This window comes from Nelusetta ayraudi, unplaced genomic scaffold (assembly GCF_046127955.1).
Source record: "Nelusetta ayraudi isolate G7.1 ecotype Tasmania unplaced genomic scaffold, CSIRO-AGI_Nayr_v1 ptg000070l, whole genome shotgun sequence".
Lineage (NCBI taxonomy): Eukaryota > Metazoa > Chordata > Actinopteri > Tetraodontiformes > Monacanthidae > Nelusetta > Nelusetta ayraudi.
In genome coordinates, this window is record NW_027466120.1 from 2085151 (window position 1) to 2105000 (window position 19850).

The 19850-nt window shown below is 51.3% G+C and overlaps 1 protein-coding gene across 6 annotated transcripts in view; it reads right to left on the reverse strand.

Annotated features, from left to right (window-relative positions):
* Positions 1-1478: 1478 nt before the first annotated feature.
* The window catches only part of casz1 (castor zinc finger 1), a 175142-nt gene continuing 156770 nt past the window's right edge, over positions 1479-19850 (reverse strand). For 5 of the 6 annotated variants that reach the window (XM_076041835.1, XM_076041834.1, XM_076041831.1 and 2 more), the window contains 13 exons: positions 19474-19646; positions 18030-18955; positions 14070-14202; positions 13462-13525; positions 12198-12361; positions 11779-11901; positions 10984-11304; positions 10683-10881; positions 9717-9888; positions 7668-7816; positions 6751-6976; positions 5486-5857; positions 1479-4996 (listed from right to left, as the gene is read on the reverse strand). In XM_076041835.1, coding sequence (XP_075897950.1) covers positions 3558-4996; positions 5486-5857; positions 6751-6976; positions 7668-7816; positions 9717-9888; positions 10683-10881; positions 10984-11304; positions 11779-11901; positions 12198-12361; positions 13462-13525; positions 14070-14202; positions 18030-18955; positions 19474-19646 — 4461 coding nt within the window. In that variant the 3' untranslated portion in view covers positions 1479-3557. The remainder of the gene's footprint in view (positions 4997-5485; positions 5858-6750; positions 6977-7667; positions 7817-9716; positions 9889-10682; positions 10882-10983; positions 11305-11778; positions 11902-12197; positions 12362-13461; positions 13526-14069; positions 14203-18029; positions 18956-19473; positions 19647-19850) is intronic. The other variant, XM_076041836.1, reaches the window with a different exon arrangement.

A 19850-nucleotide genomic window follows, 5' to 3' on the forward strand; every position in this document is an offset into this window, starting at 1 on the left:
AACAGTAAAATGAGCCGTCTTTGCGGCGGCGGCCTTTACAGGATTTGGAGGTCGTTTCCGTCTGGTTTTTGAGTAATATAATTTTCATGTTTATTCTCTCTCCGTTTTTTTTTTTTTTTTTTTTTGTCCTGGTAGATTATATCCAGGATGCCAGCTGGCTGACAGATGGTGGTGCCTTTACCCCTGTTTTTTTCCCTTCTTCTTCTTCTTCGTCTTCTTTTTTTTTTTTTTTTATTAAAAAAACATCAGAAGGAAGAGAAGCAGGAAGGACAGGAACAGCTGGGGTAGGGGTGGGCTGGGCTGGGCTGGGCTGGGCTGGGGATGGGGGGGGAGGGGAGGGGGCCAGACAGAAACAGCACACTGGCCACTGGGTGACGTGAGAGGGGAGGGCGGAGGAAGCCGGCACATGGCTGCAGGCAAAGAAAAATCAAAATGAGTGAAAAAAGAAGTCAGAAAGAAAGAAAGAAAAAAAAACAAAACCCTGGTAACGGCAAACTTGCGAAACAAGAAATCTCCATCAGAGGCCCCGAGGACTCACAACGACACGGCCGAATGTTGATGTTTGACGCTCTGATAGCTTTTTACATTTTTTTTAATTTTTGAAATTAATAAACTAATTTATTTATTTATTTATTTATTTTTTTGTTTCTAAAGTATCCCGGCTTGATTTATTGCAGAACAAGTCGGGGGGGAAATAAAAGGCAAGAGGTCATTAAATATGAATCGGAGCTGTGAGCAGCTGGAACAGGGCCACAGGTCTGGGAGTTTTATGTCTCTCTCCCTCTTTCACTCACTCACTCTGTCTCACACACACACACACACACACACACACACACACACACACACACACAGAAAGAGACGGCAGGTTTTCACCTTCCTCCTCTCATGTCAGCATGTGCACAACTTGTCATACTAACAGCTTCTTTATTTTCAAATTTGTACAATTCCTATTTTACACACACGTCCCTTCTCTCTCTCTCCCCCCCCGCCCCCCCGTTTTTTTTTCACACACAGTTCAAAAGTGGTGTAGTTTGCCCAAGCACGTCGTGTCTCGGCGAATGAACAAAACAGGTGCCGCTCAGTCTGTGCCGGACGCAGTAAATTAATCAGCAGCCGGGAAATCTCAGCGAAACGGCCCCGCACAAGAGCAAACACACACACACACACACACACACACACACACACACACACACACACACGAGAAAGTGCACAGAAATGACAGCGAGTGAAATAAAAAACGCAGTTTAAATGAAAGAAGGAACGGCGATGAATGGATTCAGATCAGTGTATTTTCACTTGAGGCCCTGACAGTCAAAAAAAAAACGCTGCAAGTTACCGAGACAGGATCTGACGACACCGAGGTTCAGACTCGCTCCACAAATCTGGGAGAGTTAAAAACAAAACAAAGAGGTAAACAAACAAACAAACAAACAAACAAACAAACAAACCGTTCACGCACACAAGCAAACTATAACGAGTCTATGTGAATTTTTATCTTTTTATTATTCATTTCTCCTTTTAATGGTTTTCTTTTTAAAGGAAGCTGTTCATCAAAGAGCATTTTGTTCATATATAGTTTTTTTTGTTTTTTTTTTTTACAGAGGAAAATACTGTACAACCATTTTTTTTTTTTCTTCTCAAAACAGTATCTGGTGGAACATCATCCGAACACATGATTCCGAGCGGCCCGATCTCTTTGTCTTCCCAGGGCCGAGCTCAGGAGAGAAGCCGCGATCAGCGCGTCGTCTTGTTGGTCGTACATGTTTGCTCAAGATCAACCAGAGGGTGGCTTTGACAGCTTTTTCATTTTTAATACTACAATACAGGAGCACTGCCGTAAAAGTTTATTTCTTTTTTTTAAATGATTTTATTTAAAATCACAATTCATATTAGTGTTTCTAATCAGTGTACCATGTCTTTCCTTGGTGCACCCGTTTCCTTTTATTTTTTTTTCCGTTAACTTTTCAAACGTTCAAATCACAGAAGCAAAAAAATAAAAACCAGTCTCTTAAATAAATCACAGAACGAGTTCTTTGTCACACGAACATCTATTTGTGCATTAAAGCAAAAAGAGGAAAAAAACAAACAAAAGTGAATGAACTAAAGCAACATCTTTAAAGCAAAAAAAAAAAAATTCCCTGTTAAAAGATCTTTTTTTTTTTTTTTCTCCTTTCAGACGGTAGAAATGAAACTAAAAAGTGCAATAACACCCTAAAAATGTCTCATTGGAAGGTCACATAAATATTAAATAAAAACCATCACAACAGGAGCTCCGGCAAAGTCAAGAGTGAATGGAAACATTTTTTTCTCGCTCCCGGACGCTTCCTTACGCTGTCGCCCCTCCCTCGCTCCGGAGCCCGCCCCCACCAACGCCACCTCACCTCGGCTACGGATCGATATGCTTCCGACTAACGGCACAACTAAACACAATTTGTAATGCAAACGATGCAAAAATGGTAGAAAAAATATCTATAAATACGCTCAGGAGTGGCCTGTCATGGTCAGCTATACAAAAGTGTCTATCCACACAAAAAGTCGACGCCTCTGCACGTGTGGGCGGGGCTTATTACGGGGGCGGGGAGTGGGCGGGCGGGCAGAGCTCTTTTTTTCAGGGGGGTGGGGGGGTCGGAGTCGAACGTTTTAGCGGAACAAGTGAACAAGCTGGACGCCTGAACTACTGCAGCCGACCGACCGACTGGCGGAAAACATTTTCCTGGTGGAGTCCATGTCTTCTGTTTTTTTCCTTTTTTTTTGTTTTTGTTTAAATTGACAACAAAGAAAAAAAACATCCGTGAGAGGTGGGAACAAGCAACAAAAACCCCCCTTTCCTCTCAGTGCTGAGTAATAATAATAATAATAATAATAATAATAATAATAATAATAATAATTAGAATATTAACACAGAAAAAAAAGGATCAAATGTTTCCATCACATCCTGTTTCCCCATTAGTGATTCACGTCCCTTTGTTGTTTTGTTACTGCGTTTCCGGCGGCGGCCCTGCACTCTTTAATGACGCCCGAGCCTCCCGTATATCGTTCACACACACACGTACATATATAGTTATATAGAGAGATTTGTTTTTGTTTTTCTAACCTTTTTTTTTCTTCGTATATTCACACACAGAAAAGTGGAAAAAATAAAAATAAATTAAAGTCAAACATGCACGCACACAAAAAGACTGATGTGTAGTAAAATGCTTTACATTGCTGCCCCGTGTGTAAAACAGGGGGCCCCCGATTCTGTGTGTCTCCGTTCATATTTTTTTTTTTTTTTTTCATTTTTAATGCATAATTGAATTAATAATGTTGGTCATCTTGTAAACATCGTCATCATCATAAATCATTTTTGGGCCATCATTTTCTCCACGTCGTCATGTTTGTTGGTTTTACTCCCCCCCCGCCCCCCCCTTTCTCTTTTTTGTTTGTTTGAACTTCTTTATCTTCTTGCAGTCTTTGTTAAATGAGGCCACTTTCACTTTTATTTGTTCACAGGGTTTTTTCTAAAACTTTTTTTTTGTTTGTTTTTTCAACTCTGTTCCTAAAAGTGGGCGCTGGGCTCACAGGTCGACGTCTCCGCGCTTTTCCAGTTGGGAAGAAGAGTCAGTGTGGTTAACGGAAGCATCGAAATCCTGGCGGTCGTCCTTCTCGCCGCCGTCGGCCATCGAGTCGTCGTTGGAGTCAGTGTTCAGATCCTCCTCTTCCTCCTCCTCCTCCTCCTCTTCCTCCTCGTCGTCCTCCTCCTCCTCCCCCTCCTCGGCGTGCGCCTCCTCGGGCGACAGCTCGTCGTCCAGCTCGGCGTCCAGCGACGTCCCCGTGGCGTCGTCCTGGGCCGCCTGCAGGCCCAGCGGTGGGGTGAGGGTGGGGCGGTCCTGGTGGAGGTGCTGGAGGTGCTGGAGCTGCTGCAGCTGCTGCTGCTGCTGCTGCTGTTGCTGCTGCTGTTGCTGCTGCTGCTGCTGCTGATGATGATGCTGCTGCTGCTGCTGCTGCTGCTGCTGCTGCTGCATCGCCTTCTTGCTGCTGAGGTCCAGCGAGTCGCCCAGGCCCAGGCCGGCGGCGTTCCTCAGGAAGAAGAGCGAGCTGCTGGTGTCTGCGCTCAGGTTGAGGGAGCTGTCCAGGCCGAGGGAGGGCGGCGGCGGCGGCCCGAACGGGTGGCCGTACATGTCGGACGCCGGGTAGAGCATGGGCCGGGCGACGCTGTTGATGGCGTGCGGCAGCATGGCGGCCGGCGAGGAGGTGGGCAGCCCCATGGAGACGGGCACGGGGCGGGGGTGGTGGCGCGGCGCCGCCCCCTCCTGCTGCTGCTGCTGCTGCTGCTGCTGCTGCTGCTGCTTGGGCGAGATGGACGTGGCCAGCTCACCGCGCTCCTGCTTCTCGTGCTTCCTCTTGTGCGAGTCCATCTGCGACATGCCCACCACTGTGTGCTTGCACTCGGGGAAGGTGCAGTGGAAGTGCGAGCACTTGAGCTTGTACTTGCAGTCGGCCACCTCGCAGTCCACGCTGGAGCTGAACTGGCAGAAGCCGGCGGCGCTGATCACGTCCTGCTTGCCGTGGTGCTTGCGGTGCGCCGTCACCTTGGTGCTGTCGGTGCAGCGGAAGCCGCAGCGCAGGCAGTGGAAGTGGGTGCTGTTGCCCGAGAACTGGCAGTCGGCGAAGTTGCAGCTGAGCGACGACTTGAAGCGCTTGAAGTCGTCCAGCACCAGGTTGTCCACGCGGTCGTGGTGCTGCGCGTGCTTGTACATGTGCGTGCGGCCGCAGAACTTGTAGCCGCAGTTCTCGCGCGTGCAGTGGTAGTGGGTCACCTTCAGGGAGAACTGGCAGCCGGCGTCCTTGCAGTTCTCGTAGAGGTCGTAGCGGCGGAAGCCCTCCAGCATCATGCCCTCGTCCAGCATCTTGCGCGACGAGGCCGTCTTGCGCCGCTTGCCGTACGGCGACATGTCCTCGATGATCCAGAAGCGCTTCTTGGAGCCGGTGGCGGTGGGGATGGAGATGGTGTTGCCTGGAGGGGAGACCGAGGGAGGCAGGTTTGAAAAAGAAAATTGGAGGAAATCAAGCAGCAGCCACAAAGTACGAGCAAACTAGAAATCAACGCTGCCCTAAAGGAAACTCTCACGTGCAAGAAGGGCAGCAGTTGGGTTTGTTCACTCCAGTTCATTTTTCACATATCTTGGCCTCTATGGATTTTCATTCTATTGGTCATTTCTTTTCAGAACTGTTTTGTCTCAACAAATAGGCGAAATTTCAAATTTTCTCTTTTCTGAAATTTTGGGAACTCTCCCTTTAAAGTTGCATCACTACAGTTGTCCCGGTCACACTCGATAAGCATGCGCATTAGTTCTACACAATGTTGCACGTTAAAAAAAAAATCATCTTCATCATCTTTCCACACACAACTCTGCGGAGAAAAGGTGAATCACACAGTCAAACTCTGCAACAGGAAGTCAAGCGACAGCTGCAGTGCTTGGTTAATGCGCCGGGCGATAGGTACCTGCAGCATCCTGAACTATAGGGACGTCATTTTTAACCGGAGACGGAGTGGCAATGATGGGGCTGAAAGCTGGTGTGTTGGTTGGCATGACAACACTCCGAGTGGCTCCCAGAGAGGCGCTGAGCAGAGAGTATGACAGACAGGATGGAGAGAGGAGGTATGGGAGTGAGGGCAGGGGGGGGCGGAGGAGGGCGGAGGAGAGGGACGGGCCCTGGGACGGGAGGCCGGGCTGGGCGGCGCCGGAGGGGGCCGGGAAAGCGGGGGCGGGAGGGGAGGAGCAGGAGGAGGAGGAGGGAGGAAGAGGTGCGTTGTGGATAGCGCAAGTGTCAGCAGGGGTGGTAGGAGCAGAAGTGGTGGCGTGGCAGCCTTGTCCTGGAGAGGCAGGTCGACCGAGAGGGCCAAGGACAGGACCAGAGGGGGGGGAAACACACACACACACACACACACACACACACACACACACACACACACACACACACGACATCAAGGGTCACGCACACACAGAGGGATGGGAAGGTAAAAAGGGGAAAGATAAAAGATAAGAGAATGATACAAAAATGAGGCGCATTCAAGACAAGTAACCCAAACACCAGGCAAAACAACGACGATGAGAGTCGTGGATCAAACTGCATGAAGAAGTGTGGAAGTCACAGGCAAGGCTTCAGATTCAGAGGCGGAGAAACAGAGCAGTGGAGCGCCTGTTTAATCAGCAGCTGTCTCAGTGGGGGGAGAGGAGGCGGGGTTCTGTTTCAATTCCTCTCTTTCCCTGCAGCCACACCCACTTTCCCCGTAGCCACACCCACTTTCCCTGGAGCCACACCCACAGTACTTCTCTCGTAGCCACACCCACTTTCCATATCCACACCTGTTTTTCCGTAGCCACACCCACTTTCCCTGCAGCCACGCCCCACCCTCCCAGTATAACGATGCATAACATTTGACTTCAACTTCTTCCCTCACACATGAGCGTGACACACATGACATTCGCTAACTGGTCATAGGACCAGGCCCTGTGGAGTCCGGATCTGCTCTGGGTTTCTTCCCACAGGGGAGTTTTTCCTGCCCACTGTCGCACCTTGCTGGCTCTGGAGGCCCAGTAGGTTTTTCTCTCTGACTGTACAAAGCACTCTGAGATGCCTTTGGTTGTGATTTAGCGCTGTACAAATAGAAGCTGATTGATGAAACCTCTTGACTTGTCTGGCCTTTTGTGTCTTTTTTTTTCTTCTTTTTTCTAATGAATTATTTCTTTGTAACACGACTCTCACCTGCTGGGGAGTCGTCGATGCCCACAGGTGTGCTGGTGCAGCTCCGGTCCGGGTTGGACGACTCGGAGGAGAGGCCCAGCGGGCTGCTGCCGCCCCCCATGTAGTCCATGTAGTCGTCGGTCTCGTCCATGGCGCTGGAGGAGAAGCTGGAGGTGATGGCAGCCTGGCTGGCCAGCGGGCTGGACATCATACCGGTGGCGTCCACCCTCTGGCCCAGAGGCATCACCTGCGGGGACACAAACTCTGTAAAACAGGTAGGCGGCGCCGGGAAGCGACTGACTGGCAGGTGTCTGGGCCCTTTGGAACGCGGACGAGACTTCTGGAGGCATTAAAAAACGTTGTGAGGAAATGAAACCCGAGAATTTGCGGCGTTGTGTGACGGCGCGAGAGTGAAAAGCAGAAGAACCACAACGAGAAAATCCACATGTTTAAATGTATGTGAACCAAGTTGTGCTGCTGCGGTGTATGCTGAGAAATGTCACGAGTCAGCAGGTTCATTTCGTGATGAAAGGCAACTTATTGGTCTCCAACCGCTCAAAATATTGTGTGTTTTTTTTTTTTACTATATATATTGTGTATTGAATTGGTGGGATTTTCTGTTTGTTAAGAAAAACAACCTCCCTTTCACAAATATATATTATTTCACTATTATTTTCTCGGCACATTTTGCTCCTTTAACATTTAAACTTTAAGCGCAAAACGTAACGCGCAGTCGTATTTGTCGCATTTGGTTTTTTTTTTGCGTAACCGATGTTTAATAAGCAACAGCAGTAATTACAAGGACGCTTCAGAGACAGTGTGTCAGTTGCAGGGGCGTGGAGCCGCTTGTCTCAGGTGAACTCGGCGGCTCCCTCCTCGGTTCACCCGAGGTGAGCGCCGCGTTTTTTCGTACGCATTTTTTCTGCAGCGCCCCCTACCTGTGACGGGACGCGGTCAAAGTTCTTTCCCAGCATCCTCCTCATGTGCTTGCGTGCGTGCGAGGTCATCTGGTGCTTGAGCAGGAAGGAGAACTGGCAGGCCTCGCGGATGCAGTGGAAGTGGCTGTTGACTTGGTTGTACTTGCAGCCTGCCAGAGGAAAAAAAACGCAGACGGTAGTTAGCCACCAGTCGCAAACTCTTTCTTTCTTTCTTTCTTTCAACCTCCGACTGGCCGAGAGACGACAGAGCAGCAAACTGAATTAGATCATGGTGCTTATTTTTGGCCGCGTGGACCTTTTTTTTTTTTTTTCTTTCTTTTTTTCATAAATCCGATGACGCGACAAAAGAGGGATCGGGTTTCAAAGTGCTTCTGTATGTACATGTAGGAGGAATATTAGATCAGTCCAGTGTCACACTGAGCGAGTCAAGGCTTCCGTGCACCAGACCTGTGGAGCTCTTTTATTACACTGACATGCTTTATTCAATTAGGAATTTACATGAATAAATTCTCATTTTCTGCTGGGCCAATAATGTGCAAACCAAAGCACAGGCGCCATTATTACCATATTACATTCATTTTTCAAAGTGTATCCGTCGCCACTTTATTTCCCTTTTGTTCTCCGACAAACGTCGCCACTGTCACTGTATATTCTTCCGCACTTTCCCCCTCCGTTTTTTCTTTTTTTTTTTTTTTTTAACCCGGCCTGCGTCTAATTGCTTTATGATTTCAAATTAAATGAATGCTCTGTTTTGTGCCTTGTTAATCAAATACCATTATATAAAAGCAGTGCAGGAAATAATTGAAAGAGTAACACGCAAGGGCAGGTGCTAGCATGTCAGTAACCATAGCACCCGGCTTAAGAGCAACAACACGTCCGTGTCACCCGACAGCTTTTTTTTTTTTTTTTCTGTCTTGTTGCACACACAAACGTTTTTCAACGCGCAAAGTTGAGCAAATAACAGCAACCAGGCCCCCCCATGGCTGCCGCTGTGACGCGCAGGGGCCTTTTGTGAGACAGGAACCAGGTAACATCATCAGCGCTGCTCAGTTTAACGTCGCTGCCATGGATACTGGCAAGCCATCAATTCTTTATGACGGGAATGCGAGCGATGGTAATCCTTTTTCTGTTTTCTCTCCTCCAGCACAAACAATGCGGCTGGCAGGCGCGGGGCTGAGGACAAAAAACAGCTGTTTAGGGCCTGCGTTTTTTTTTTTTTTTTTGGTTTGTTTGCTTTGTTCCTCCCCCCCCCCCACCCCCCCCACACAGCGTTTTGAAAAGCTTGTGTAACCACCTGGAAAAAACAAAACGAAAAACAAAAAAAAAAAAAAGAAAAAAGAAGAAGAAAAGCCAAAAACAGAAAGGCGGCGGCGGTGGAAAGAAAAAAGCAGATCACTTTTAATTCATCCCTGCGCGACGGCGGCGGTGACGGCCAGGCGCAGCGGCTCCTGGAACACAAACAGGCTGAACCAGACAAGCCGGATAATTAACAAACACAAACCTAATTGCTCATTTCTGACAGGGGCGAAAAAGGGAAGAAGGAAACAACCTGGACGTGATTGCCCCCTCCCCTCCCCCCCACACCCCTTTCCACGTTATTGCTCGGGTAGCCGTGGCGGCGGCGGCGGCGGCCAGCGAAGCTCCTCCGGGACAGGAGGAGGCGCCGTTGTGAATATGCAAAACGAGCGGCGGGAGAAAAGAAAAAATAGGAACAACAACAACAACAATGGAAAAAAAAAAAAAAAACAGCTTCTGACGGACGAGGCCGCCCCGGTTTCATGCCTCTTAAACAGCCTCGACGCGACGTGACATTGTGTTTGCCCACGGCGGCGGCGGCGGCGCCCGCTCTGCCTCTGTCAACACGCAGCAGATCCTTAATGAAAAATCAATCTGCGTCCTCTATTTGACTTCTTTAATCCGCATGTATGTGCGCTTAAATATTGTCGAAACGTGTTCAGACGGCCAGCCGGAGAGGATGGCGGCGGCGGGGGTGGGGGGTGGAGGTAGGGTGGTGGTGGTGGTGGTGGTTGGTGCGGGTGAGCTACTCACCCAGCCGGCCGCACTCCTCCCTCTTGGTGAAGTACTTGAAGCCGTTGGCGGCGCGGCGCTCGGCCTTCTCGTGCTTCTTGACGTGCCACGGCAGCTTGGTGGTGATGTTGGTGACGAAGCAGCAGCCGGGCCGCAGGCAGTGGTAGTGGCCCCGCATCCTGAACTCGCAGTGCTGGGGAGGGGGAAGAGAAGAAGAAGTGTAAGATCAGTGGTTCAATGCAGAGGCAGAAACATCAGGTGGAGTTCATTCTTTTTTTTAATTCCCAACTTCTCTGCCCTCCGCCAGGCTTCCCCTCCTCCGCCCCCAACGTGTCTGCAGTGCACGCGGCCATCTGCTAGCGAGGCTCCCGTCCCCGAGGACCGCCGGGCCAAATAAGATCTGCTCAGTGCAGCAGGAGGCGGGGGCGGGGGAGAGGGAGAGGGGAGGGGCTTTTTGCGAGGGGGTGGGATGGGTTGGGGGGGCACGGGTGTGATTTCCGACACATTAATGAATTCATTTAAACCTTTTTTTCTTTTTTGCCTCTCCCTAAATACGGGCTCATGAAGAGCGGGTGAGGTGAGGTGGGGTGGGGGGGTGGGGGGGATGGGGGTTGGGGGTTGGTTGCCATTTAGGTTTCATTTGCGAAGCATTCCCCTGATTTTTGCCCTATTCCAGACAGGCTTGTTTACGGTGCGAGTGACAATGATTTATTGGGCAATATCAGCTAAATTGGCCTTTTCTGAGAGGAGAACGCGGCAGTCAAAATGACATCATTGACATATAAACAGGCATTACCGGGGCGACTCCTCCGCCAGCCGCCAGCCGTCGCCTTCTTTTTTTCGGGAGGCGGAGACGGAAGGCGGCGGCTTGTGAAAGCCTTGAGTCAAATAACCTCAAACGGCGCTCTAATAGATAGCACAGTGCACGCTCAGAACTCACCCCCCCTCACCCCCCCGGGGAGGGGTGATACACCACTGCCGGCTCACCTGGTTGGGGCAGAGACACTGCTGGGAGTAGTAGGAGAACTGGTCGCGGATGTTGACCAGGTTGTTGTTGGGGTTGATGTGGTCCAAGCAGTGGGACTCGGCCTTGCCGGACGTCTTGCACACGTACTTGCAGTTGCCGAACAGGCAGTGGAAGTGGAACTTGTTGGAGTACTTGCAGTCGGTGGCCAGGCAGGGGTCGCTGCGGACGAGTGGGGGAAAGGAAAAAGAATGAGAAAATCGGACAAACCGAGACGGGAAGAGGAGGGACGGACGGACGGACGGACGGACGAGACTGCCGTACTTTTCCTGGAACTGCAGGAAGCCCGGCTTGACCTGGGGCTTGGCGTTCTCCAGGGAGGTGGTGGCCAGCGGAGAGTTGGCAGGCAGGTTGGGCATGGAGGCCGGCATCTGAGGGATGCTGCCCGTCAGCTGCTTCCAGGCCAGCAGCGAGGGCGGCGGCGAGCTGTAGCCGCCGGTGGAGGGCAGGTGGGCCAGGTCCATGGCCGGGTTGTTGGCCACGGAGACGGGTGCGGCCGGCTGCAGCGGGGCCCCGTCGCCCGAGTCTTTGGTCTCGCCGAACTGAGCCTCCGACTTGACTTTCAGGGTGGCTCTGAGGTGGAAGCTGGGGGACGGCAGGCGGAGGATGAGTTGTTTTTTTTTTTTTTATGTTGATGGACGGATCAATCCATCCATCAATCAATCAACTTTTCTTTGTACAGTGCTGAATCACACCCAAAAGTGTCTCAAAGTGCTTTGCACAATCGGAGGAAAACTGAGAGCAGTGTTTCTCAAGTGGTGAGTCGCAAAGCTGTTTTTAATTAGTTTGAAATATATTTATAATATATATGTATTAAAAGAGAAAATTTTGGGTATTTATTTTAAAGGACACACAATTTACTTCAAGAATGTTTAATAACCTATTCACTGGGCATGATAGAAAGTGGGCTCGTGCTTTTATTTTTGGGGAATAAACTTGGGTTGCGACTTCATGATAACGGAACAAACTGCTGGGACTCCACCAGTTGAGACTCCACCAGTTTCGGATAAAAGGCCAAAAAGCCTAAAGCGTGGCTGTAGACGGGTGTATTTCACTCACTTGGCGTGTTTTATGGCCCCGTCCACGGTGCTGAAGCGGGCGCCGCAGTCCTCCACCAGGCAGTGGAAGTGCACCTTCTGCAGGAAGTCACAATGGGCCTCGCAGAAGTCGTTGGTGTCGAACCTTTGGGACAGACGGTGACAGACGGTGAGCCGACGCGCAGGTCAGCGACGCAAGCCAGCCGCCGAGAAACGACGCCGGCCTGAAAAGTCCCGGCGGCTTCCAGTAAGACTGTATTCTTCACTGACCAGCGGGGCTTTCCACTCGTCTCAGTTGCACTTTATTTACGGCGGCTCTGTTTACAGCGCCGTTACTGAGCCTCTGATGACTCTTAACCGCCACAGCGAAAACCGAGAGTGGAGTCGAAGACTTCCTGCCCTCCTCCTCCTCCTCCTCCTCCCCCTCCTCCTGCTTCCTACCTGCGGAGGTACGTCCTCCAGATCTCGGTGTGTTTCTCTGGCACGGGCCTCTTCAGGACTCGGTTTAGGTACTGCAATGCCTCGGCCGAGTTGGCAGCCTGGCCCGCTTCCAGCTCCGGCTTCAGGTTCATGGTGCCAAACAGGGAAGGGTTCACCTGCGACATCTTGGTGGAGGCAGAGAGAGGGCGAGAGAGAGAGCCAGCCGCATGGTTAGCTGAGCGTGTTCACATAATGGGAAAGCGCACACACACACACACACACACACACACACACACACACAAACATGCGCGCAAATGTTTTTTGGCGAGGCAAAAAAGCACAGCCAGATTTACAAACATCCAGGCTTTTGCTTGAGTGCGGGCCAAGAGTGTTTGCCAGGCGTCCTCTGGGACCAACTATTAACCCTTTTATGTGACGCCGAGGCCTGCAATCAACACACCTCCCCCCTCCACACACACACACACACACACACACACACACACACACACACCAACATCACAGCTAGCAAACAGTCGGACAACGAGCTCCTCGGGCACTGCCGGCTTGGAGGAGAGAATCTCTGAGCTCTGGTGGAGGTTAACTGGAAGAGGCGCGCTGGCAAGGAGCGCTGGGGGGAGTTGGGGGGTGTGGGGGGGTGTGGGGAGGTGTTGCGGGCGAGAAATATAAAGATCCGTCACGGCACCATCAGCGCGATGGAAACCACCGGCCGCATTTGTATCACTCAGATAAGATTTACGACGAAGACAATGTCCCTTTTAATCTTCACCCCCGCCAAAATAATAATAATAAAAAAAAAAACACATTTAAATTTTCATACACATTGGCCTTGGTAAGAAATGACGCCGCGCCTTTCCCGTCTGTTTTTTTTTTTTTTTTCCTCCGCCGACTTTTTAATCAAATAATTTACAAACTCTATAAATAAATGTGGAGCGAGGCAGTCGGCAGTCGGCAGTCAGGCGGGCGGGGGGAGGTGGAGGGGGAGAAAAAAAAGTCGAAAGGAGGAGGACAAAAAAAATGGACGGTGAGTTCAAAACAGCTCATCAAAAAACAAACATCTCCATATATCTGGCGTGGCAGCCGGCTACTGCTTCATTATATTAATTTGTGAGAGGTGCGGTGAAAATTACGCGGTATGAAAAATGGCTGGAAAATTTAAATGATACAAACTCATCTTATTAGCGGTGAAACATTAAAAAACAAACAGGCCCCTCCGTGTCCCGCTAATTTGTCTGGGGATGAAAGGAGCTTGATGGATGGATCTTACCTTATTCATAAGCGAGGATAAAAGAGATGTATTCCCTGGTACGGGGTGTCCGTTTGATTCATTACTGGAACAAGGAAAATGAACAATGTTTAGCCAAGATTTGCATGAGAACAGTAAATATTACTATTTATCACGCAAGGTGTGCCGGCGTAATGAAGAAGAAAAACGCTGTCTTCCTGAGAAATAAGAGCTCCTCGGAGCGGCAGAGGAAAGTGGAGCTGAGAGCTTGAGCAAATATCCGCCTCTTGCCAAATGAAGATGGACAGTTTGCCTCCGCACTGTAAACATTTAGCGGTGGGAGTGTGTGTGAACTGTGTTCACACTGAGAAACGGGGCTAAAATCAAGTGTTTTATTCACTCCAAAGCGGCAAAAAAAATCGACGCAGCGCAAGTGGTGTGATTAGCAGGCTAGCTAATGTGAGAATCCGCTAGCGAGCTAACGCGCTCGTAGCGACGGCAGCGCCTTTTATCCAGACATGAATGTCGTGCCGTGTGGTTGTCTGATATTGTTATTGTGGTATTGTTTTTATCATCTGTTTTCAACTCAACATTTTTTTTTTTTTTGGTTCAACTTTGTGAAAACTTGAGGCCTTCAGGCTGCCCAGTACCTGTGGTCTTTCTTGCTCAGGTCCAGGCTGTGCTCCTGTGTGGGGTCCTGGCCTCCACCAGTGGTGGGGTCCACCGGCTCCTGCTTCACTTGAACCAGACTGAACTGGCTGGCTGTGGACTGCTGCCCGTTGCCTGAAGAGTGTGATGTGGCGGGGGAGAGTGAGAGAGAGAGAGAGAGAGAGCGAGAGAGGGATGAAAACAAAGTTATTGTTGGTCAGCATTATTAGCCAATGACGAGATCTAATCTGACTTCTGTCCCGGCCCGAACAGAATACTGGGAGTGATAATTATTGTGGAATGATGTCAGGCCGTCAAGCCTCTTAAACAGTGATTGAGAGGCGGCAGATATGAGGGGAAAAGGCTCCTTTTTCTCCAGCACTTGTCACAACTCATTTGCCCGCCTGCCTCTTAACTGGTCATTAGGCGAGATGCTAATGCTGAGGGAAAGTGGCAGTCTCAGATTGGCCAACCCACACCGCCACCCACCCCCCGCCCCACCCTTAGTCCCAGCAGCCCCCCCCCCCTCCCCTCTTTCCCACCTTCCTGGGCTCCTCGTTGGCCTGACAACTGGCGGCACTCAGCGTACCCACGAGGAACTTGGGAGGTGGGGGGAGGTGAGGGGGGGGGGGGCGGGGGGGGGGCACACGTCGGTCAGATTGGAGCTGACAGCCAATCAGATTGGTTCAAATAGCGTGACCCCTCCATCGGATAGGTATTCTGCGGAATGCCGCGAGACGGACAAAGTGGAGATTGGTGGATGGTGGTGGGGGGGTAGGTGTATGCATGCTGACAGGAAGGTGAAATCCCCCCCCCGGACCTCCCATCCCCTCACCCCCGGGGCCCCCGAGGGACTGAAATATTAATCTGGCCTCAGGCTATGAAGAGAAAGCCGGACGGAGGAGGCTTTTTATTTTTTATTTAGTTCATTTTTTCAACAAAAAACAAAACAAAACTCGCCACTCTCGAGGGGGGGGGGGACCCCTGGACTGAGGAGCCCCTGGCGGCGCTGATCGGTTTGGGTGAGGGATCTGTTGTTTAAGGAGCAGTGGGGGCACTGAGGGATAGTGACAGGCAAGGTCATGGGCAGCCAAGTGTGCGCCCTTGGCTGGTGAGGAGGTGACGCTGTGTGGGGTTTTTCTTTTCCTCGCTGGGGAGGAAAAAAAAACAAACACCAGAGCAGTAAAGGGGGTAAAACTGAGCTGAGCCCCCCCCCCCCTTGCCACAAGATGACCCAGAGACACATCAGTGCGGATAGGAGTGGAAAAGACAGTCCTTGGCCCCGTCAGCTGAAAGGCAGGAGACGGAGGGGGTGGGGGGGGGATTGTCACTGTCACTTTTGTTTGACAATGGCCGAGGTCGCAGGGGCTCGAGGCGGGGCCGAAGGAAAAGCAGCAGCCGAGCCGCTTCTGCGTTGAGGTTGAGGTCGGTCGGTGGGTGGGTCGGTTCCGAGCCCCCCTCACCCCCCCCCCCCCACACACCAAAAAACCAAAACCAAAAAAAACCCACCAGCATTGCGGCGACCAGACGGACAAGGGCCTGTCGTAGCCAATTAAATCACGATCGCCGCCAAACGACAGCGCGTTACATCATCAGACGCGCTCGTCCCTCTCTCCTCCGCGACACATCGAGTGCAGATTAGAGCGCTCGGCTGTCGAGAGCTGGATTACGGCGCTCGAGCCCCTCGCGTCACAAACACATTTTCCCCGGCAGACGAGTCGGACTCAAAGCGGCTTCTTCTTCTTCTTTTCTGGAAATTATCCAGGAATAATGCATCACCATGTAATTACTGGGTGGGGAGGTGGGGGGGTGGAGGGGGAGGGGGGATAAGATACGGGATGCTCGCGGAAGATCATTTGTACTGTGTGTCTAATTAGCAAACCCTTCAGATGCTCGAATCTCTGAGAAAAAAAAAACAAAAGGAGAAGAAGAAGAAGAAGAAGAAGAGAAAAAGACACGGCGCGCAACACCAATATATAAATAAAATAATGCTGAAAGCAGAAACTCAAGCTTTTCACCACAACACAGATGAAGTTTCACAACCCCCCTCGACCCCCCCCATCCCCCCGCAGAAAAATAAAATAAAAACTGAGAGAAATAGCCACAGCAACTGTGACTTTTTCTCACACCTTTTTTTTTTCGACAGAGAAGCACAAAACCACTTCCTCCTGATTTTAGCCCCCAAATGTCCTGTTCACACATTCTCACATACAAATATGAGAAGCTAAACTGTAGCGCGGCGCCTCGTTCCTGCTTGAGAACTGAACTTTCCGCCACCGAGTACGTGATTGAGACCTGGGAGGACGGGTGGTGGTGGTGGGGCTGGGGGGCGGGGGAGGTTGTCATCCTGACGTGCAGGCTCCGGGTGAGACGACGGGTAGGGGAGGTGAAGGTGCCATCTGCAGAGCGCCCCCTCCCTCCCTCCACCTCCTCCCCCTGGTGTTCTGGGCCCACTACCTGCTGGAGGCCCAGAGGTGGAGCTCCGCCTGACAGCCCGGCCCAGGGCTCAGCTGCGGGGAAACACCGGCAGGAATTGTAATCGTTCCCCATCCCCAACATCCGGAGACCCCCCCACCCCACCCCTCCTCGCAGCTCCTGCTTGCCATCCGAACTGCACCTGCTCAGGCACCCCCCCCCCCCTTTCTTTACGCAAATCGCAAGACTGTGCACAGCGGTGCCGCATTATCAATTTAATGCTTTAACTTCATCATTTTTTCCTTCTTTCTTTCACAGTCTTTGTTTGGAGGCCTGTGGTAAACAAAGACGAGGCAATTACCTCCCAAATTTGTGTGAATCGTGCTTCACGCTAAACAGATGCAGGCGTGTTTTTTATATTTTTTATTCGTGAGGATTGACATCTTTCTGGAAATTAAAAAAAAAAAAAAAAAGGCGCGTCCTTGCTGATGCGTACAACCGTGTCTGACTTCTTGTATCAGTTGAAAAAAAAAAAAAAAAAAAAGTGTCTTTCTCAGCTCTGGTGCATTGAGTCATTTCTGGCTGAGTGAATTCTGTTTTTTTTTATCAGTTTGCACAGAGGGCAGGAAAAAAAGGCTTTTTTTTTTTTTTCTTTTTTTTTTTTTAGTTCTTGCAATTTCTGAACTTAATTTCATTCCACCTCCATTTGCTTGGAACGGGCGCACGCGAAGATAAGAGAGCAATGATGAGGAAACATGTTCGACACAAGCCCCGGGAGCCCCTCGTCGGAACATCATAAGAGACTTTTACAGGCTCTACTCTCCCCTGTCAGCGCATTTATCTCCAAATGGATTGTGGCTATCTGACAAACGATCAACACAATAACAAGCCCAGAGCAGAGCAGCCGGCCTGCGGCAGGTCCCTCACAGCCCCTGGAAGCGGCACTTTCTCTGCCTGCTCTCCTCACCGTGGGATAGTGATAGGAGTGACCTCTGAGTGCACTGTTTCCTCTATGGCTCTGCTCCACACACACACACACACACACACACACACACACACACGCACGCACGCACACAGCAGAAAAGGATGTGGCTTGTATTTTACATTCTTAAAGGGTCACTGCAAGTCATATCACGGCTGTTGTTGTTTTTTGGTTTTTTTCCCCGGGAAATTTTCTGTCAACGAGTCGAGACATTTTTTTCTTTTCGATTGAGAGAAACAAACTGACTTGTTTGACTGGAAATGAACGTTCTCGGTTTCATTTCAGTCATCAGCCGAATATTGAAAAGTTAATATTTTTCCCACATTAAAGATCCACCTTAGACCTGTTTTCGGGTCTGTACTTGTACTGTTTTTTAAAAGTTGATTCTTCCAAAATCTCAGTGGGTGGAAGGAGCTGCCTGCCCAGAAGAGGTGTCAAAGTCTTTACAAGATGTAAAAGCTGGACTTTTTGATGGGCTTGACTTCTATGATTGGCTCCTCGGAGGCATTTTTTTCATAATAAGACAAAAACATCTATTTTCTATTCCTCCGTGGTTGTGACTCACCTATATCGGGGTTGTGTGAAGGCTTGAGGGCGGCGGCCGCCAGCCGGGCCATCATGGGCGATATCAGGCCTTTGCTGGCCGAGATCTTCTCCATGATGGAGGCGGTGGTGAAGGAGGTCGGGGTGGAGGCCGTGGCTCTGTCCGTCCCGCCGCCGCCTTGGCTCAGCGAGTCGGTGGACATGGAGTGGGCGCCGGAGGACACGGCCGCCATCAGGCCGGCGGCGGCGGCGGCGGCGGCAGCGGTGGCAGCCTGGGGCGGCTGCAGCGGCATCCTGGACATGAGCGGGAAGAAGGGGTTGGTGCCGGCCAGGGCGCTGTTGGACAGAGCCAGGGCCACCGGCATGTTGCTGGGCAGCGCCTGGGACAGCAGGCTGGACATGCGCTGGCTGGAGGCGGACAGCGCGGCCGGCGCCTTGCCCAGGCCCGGCGTGGTGGTGGCGGAGGAGCAGGACGAAGACGAGGAGGAGCAGATGGAGACGGCGGTGGTGGGCGTGGCCAGCAGGTGCGGCGGCCCGGCCACGCCGGCCGACTGCTGGGCGGTGGGCGAGGCGCTCAGGCTGGAGTTCTTGCTGCTCATGGTGGAGAAGTCCACCAGGTCGTCGTTGCTGGACTCCTCCGGCTCGTCCTTGGGCGGCAGGAAGGCGGAGGAGAGGCCCAGCACGCCCGAGGAGCGGATGTGGCGGCGCTCGTGCTTGCGCTTGTGCGAGGTCATCTGGCTGGTGGAGGTGAAGGTGAAGCCGCAGCCCGAGCGGATGCAGTGGAAGTGGTTGGTGGCCTTGCTGTAGACGCAGCCCTCGTACTTGCACTCCTCGTACTTGTAGAACTTCTTGAAGCCATCCTTGGCATAGGCGTCGTCCTTGATGTGGTAGCTCTTGTGCTTCTCGATGTCACACTTGTTCTTGAAGGTGAAGGTGCAGCCGGGACGCCTGCGAAGGAGACGGGAATGACGAGGGAAGCTCGCGGTCAGCTGGGACGGCTGGTGCTGTTGGGAGTCATTATGGAGAGCCGCGGCGAGGAGCTCACGGACGGTTTGCTCTCTGCACGTTTAATGGGGTGGAGCTTGAATCAGACCGTGAGGGTCAACAGGTTATTGTTTACTTTTTTTTAATTTAACCTCTATTCACCCTGGCAAGCAATAAGCAGCAGAATCGTAATCACAAATGCATTGGCGTCTACACATTTTGCCTTATGTTGCAAGGTTTGCCCTCTATTGCGCAGCTGCAAGGATAAACTTACACCGATGACGCGCTCGCTAGTCGCTTCTCGGAATGAGCGCTTCGCCAGAAACGCACTGTTTGCCCCTCAGTGTTTTTGTTTCGTCGACTTTATTACCAAAGACGTGTGAAACCCCAGACGTCCTAAAAATACAGAGACGCAACAAAAGCCGGATGCGATCCCTGCTCGTGGCTTTTTGCACGCTCGCGGGCCGGACGGCGCTGGTCACCTGCAGTGGAAGTGCGTGGTCTTCTGGCCGTAGAACTGGCAGCCCACCGTGCCGCAGTCCTCGGTGGCGCGGAACCTCTGGAAGCCGTCGTTGATCAGCTGCGCGTTCTTCTTGTGGAAGTTCTCGTGGGTCATGACGTCGGAGGTGCTGGTGTACACCTTGCTGCAGCCCACCTGCAGCAGAGCGGCGAGCGGAGAGCGGCGGCGTGAGTCGACGGGCAGAAACTCAGGCGGCCCGGCGGCACACACGAGGGTTTCAGTTTTGGTAAAACGGCTTTTTCTGTAAAAGCGCACTTCAAAAAAAAAAAGAAAAAAAGAACAAAAAAAAAAAAAGTGATCTCTCAACGCGGCCTGCGTAGAGACGGGAGCCATGTGTGG